The following is a 3209-nucleotide window of genomic DNA, read 5'->3' as shown; positions in this document are numbered from 1 at the left end:
GCATGTGATCAGCTGGTTTTGGTTGTCAGCAGCAAACTGGTTGATCCACTCTGAGAAGGTGCTATTTAAGAGACTGAGCTGAAAACAGCACCTCAGACTGAGGAAGTCTCTTGGATGAGAGACGAAACGTTTCTATATATTTTTTTTTTGCTTTTTTTTTTTTAATGTCCAGAGGACCAGACTGAACTTTTTTGGATTCAATATTTGAATTGTTGTATGCACAGAAAGAACTAGCAGTTTGTCAGTCCAGTCATAAATTAACTGAGGTTGTACCAAAAGCTATCTACAACAGGTAAGATATTTACTACACACAAATGTCTAAACCTTATAGATCAAGAGCTTTGTTTCTTTCAGATTACAGTAGTCCCTCGCTACTTCATGGTTCGTTTTTCACAGATTCGCAAAATAAGATTGGACATGACACATTTGGCTGATTGATGAGCCATGGGTTGTTTATTTAAAATACAATTTAAATAATTTTGCACCATGTGTGAAGCCCACAAGTGCAGGGGGAAGCTCCCTCCTGCAGCTCTGCCACACACACATTTCTCCTGCTGCAGCTTTGTGAAGGTTAACTCTTTGCTGTCCAGATGCACCGATCGACTTGTCTTCCAACTTACAATTCAAAGTATGTCACATTGTAAAATTGTCAAAATCACAAATTTAAAGTTATTTTTAATTATTTCAGAACTTCTATGTTCAGTTGTTGAAGTGTAATTGATCCAGAAGTACATTTCTGTTCTGTGCGTGAAGGGTTAACACTTCGATATCCTGCTGCACTTCTCTTCTCTACAATTTAAATACTGTAATATTTTAAATAAACAAGGATTATTTATTTAAAATATTACAGTATTTAAATTTAAATTGTTTATTTAAGGCGGAAGATTGGGAGTATCAGGTGATGTGTGATTGCAGCCTGTCACGTCATGACAAAGTTTACTGAACTTGGACTACGCCGTTTTTCACTTATCATGGGGGGACGGCAGGGTACGGAACCTCTGCGATAAACGAGGGACTACTGTAGTACTAAAATAACAATTTAAAGAACAAATCCTCAAAACCTTGATGCTAAGTGTATTTGTCATTAATGAAGAACATTTAATTGTACAATATATTACGATTTGCATGTTCCTAAAGGCCGTTTGTCTCGTTCCAACAGAACCATGACGAGATGCTCCAAGAAAGGTAGAGACATCGAGATTGGAATGAGAGACGCGTCGTCCAAATCAAGCATTCAGAAAGGTTTACTGGAACAGTCCGATGAGGAGTGACGACAATAACCGTTTGGTTATTTTTACTGAAATTTGTTAATAGAAAAAATGTGATTTCCATTTCAGCTCAATGTGCTTTAGATTTACAGAATAAAATAAATGAAGTTTAGAATCATTTTATTTTTTTTAAAGCCAAAGAGGAATATGACATGAAGCATGTTTTTTATTACAGCTTGTAAAATATATTAAATCAGACAATATTCCACTAAATTTACATTTATTCATTTTATAAACAAGAAACGCACATCCAGCTAACAATCGCACTGAAGGTTGTATTAATGGTTTAATAAAAATGACCAATTCTGACATTTAAATATTAACGAAACAACCAGTAAACACTTGAGATTCTGAAGGAAATGACCATTTTAGTCATCTTTTCCTTGGATTTTTTTTAATTCTGCATGAAACTGCAAACATATTTAAGGTTGCAACAAAAACGGGGAGTTCTGAGCAAAGCCAGATTGGAGCGACGATACAGACAAGCTCACTGCTGATGCGCAGGTGGAGGATCAGGGGCATTTTTTTGGGAGGGAGCCGTTGTGACGACCACCGCTGAAACAGACTTTGGGGAGCCTGTCGCCACGTGCTGCTGGAGCTGCTGCGTCTGAACCGTTTGGATCCGAACCTTAAAAAAAAAAAAAAAAAAAAAAAAAGTCAAAATAGAACTCTTTAGGTACTTATGTATTTCTAAGCAGGATCACAACATCCTCTCCAACAAGAAAACTTGACAGAGCAGGTATTGCAAGCTGGCTGTGCAGACGACACCTTATTGTTGGCCCAGTTCCAAAATGTGAAGTGCACTGACCTGTGTGGCTTGTCCCTGCTGCTGAAGCTGCTGGAACTGTTGGGCCGTGACAAAACTGACCGGTTTGTTCCCCGCAATCAGCTTCGTGCCAGCAGGCATGGTGGTCAAGATGATGTTCCTGCCCAGACTGCTAAGACTGAGAAAACAAATCCTCTATTTTATCAACAAACACGGGAGTTAAACTTAATTTAGGGTTATTTAATATCAACAGAGACTTACTTTGTGTTAAGACTTCCTTTAATCGGTGTCGTCACAACGCTCTTGTTCTTCAGTGGCTGGTTGAGGACGGAGAGGGGCACCGTGATCCGAGCAGGTAACTTTCCCTAGAGTGCAGGCAGACAGTGGCGTGTCTTAAAGTCTGTATTTAACACGTAGAATGCAGTCAATCCAAACAAAAACATGAATAAATAACAGCTGATTTTGAGTAAACCTATGTGTAGAAAGTCGGTAAAAATCTGAAATATTTCACATTTTCTCTTGGAAAAAATGATACAGATCAATAAATTAACTTTTTTTTTTTCCCCTGCCATCTTTAAAGCAATTCTGCAGAATTTAAATCACATGGTTTCAGTTCAGTTCAGTGACTGAAGCCGTCTGGCAGTTAAATTTAACTAAAGATGAACTGATGGATTTGTTTTTACGTCTTATTATAATGCTCCAACCTGCAGGTTTCAAGTATTAACTATCACCAAGAATTTACAATTTTTTTTTGCTAACTTTTACTTTAATTTAAAATGCATGTGTTCATTATAGGTTAAGCTGAAAAACTGGAGCCCGACCGATATATTGGTAGGACTGATACTTTAGACTGATACAAGCGTTTGGGGACAAATCGGTTTCTGTGATGCTGTACTTGGCCCATTATGCGCCAATATAAACACTGGGATATCCTGATGCATGCTCAATAATCCAGGTAGAAAAATCTAAAAAAGTTAAATCTGGTCCTCTGGACATTCAAAAAAACAAAACAAAGCAAAACAACAAAAAATGTAGAAACGTTTCGTCTCTCATCCGAGAGACTTCCTCATTCCTGATTAAAATCAGACACCACTCTGAGCAGCAGGACCACGCTTTCCACAGAACAACTGTCAACTCTTGAAACTGTGCCTGCAGTCAACCTACTTCACATATGG

At 37.9% G+C, this 3209-nt stretch overlaps 1 protein-coding gene across 1 annotated transcript; it reads right to left on the bottom strand.

Moving 5' to 3' along the window:
* Positions 1-1535: 1535 nt before the first annotated feature.
* Positions 1536-2938, bottom strand: LOC119429674 (nuclear factor related to kappa-B-binding protein-like). Its single transcript, XM_037697255.1, has 4 exons — positions 2930-2938; positions 2296-2399; positions 2077-2212; positions 1536-1896 (listed from the first exon to the last, which is right to left on the bottom strand). The coding sequence occupies exons 1-4, from the start codon at positions 2936-2938 to the stop codon at positions 1756-1758; spliced, it is 390 nt and encodes a 129-aa protein (XP_037553183.1). The 3' UTR covers positions 1536-1755.
* Positions 2939-3209: the final 271 nt, after the last annotated feature.

This window comes from Nematolebias whitei, unplaced genomic scaffold (assembly GCF_014905685.2).
Source record: "Nematolebias whitei isolate Nwh7 unplaced genomic scaffold, NemWhi1 Nwh_scaf_5292, whole genome shotgun sequence".
Classification (NCBI taxonomy): domain Eukaryota; kingdom Metazoa; phylum Chordata; class Actinopteri; order Cyprinodontiformes; family Rivulidae; genus Nematolebias; species Nematolebias whitei.
Note: the sequence above shows the minus strand (reverse complement) of the source record. Positions and strands in the feature narration are given on the sequence as shown.

What these genes read in the sequence shown, in the direction of transcription:
- LOC119429674 (XM_037697255.1), bottom strand. An exon ending in AAAGGAAGTCTTAACACAAA is followed by an intron (nt 2,213 to 2,295) that starts GTAAGTCTCTGT and finishes TTGTTTTCTCAG; the next exon opens with TCTTAGCAGTCTGGGCAGGA. An exon ending in AGCAGGGACAAGCCACACAG is followed by an intron (nt 1,897 to 2,076) that starts GTCAGTGCACTT and finishes TTTTTTTTTAAG; the next exon opens with GTTCGGATCCAAACGGTTCA.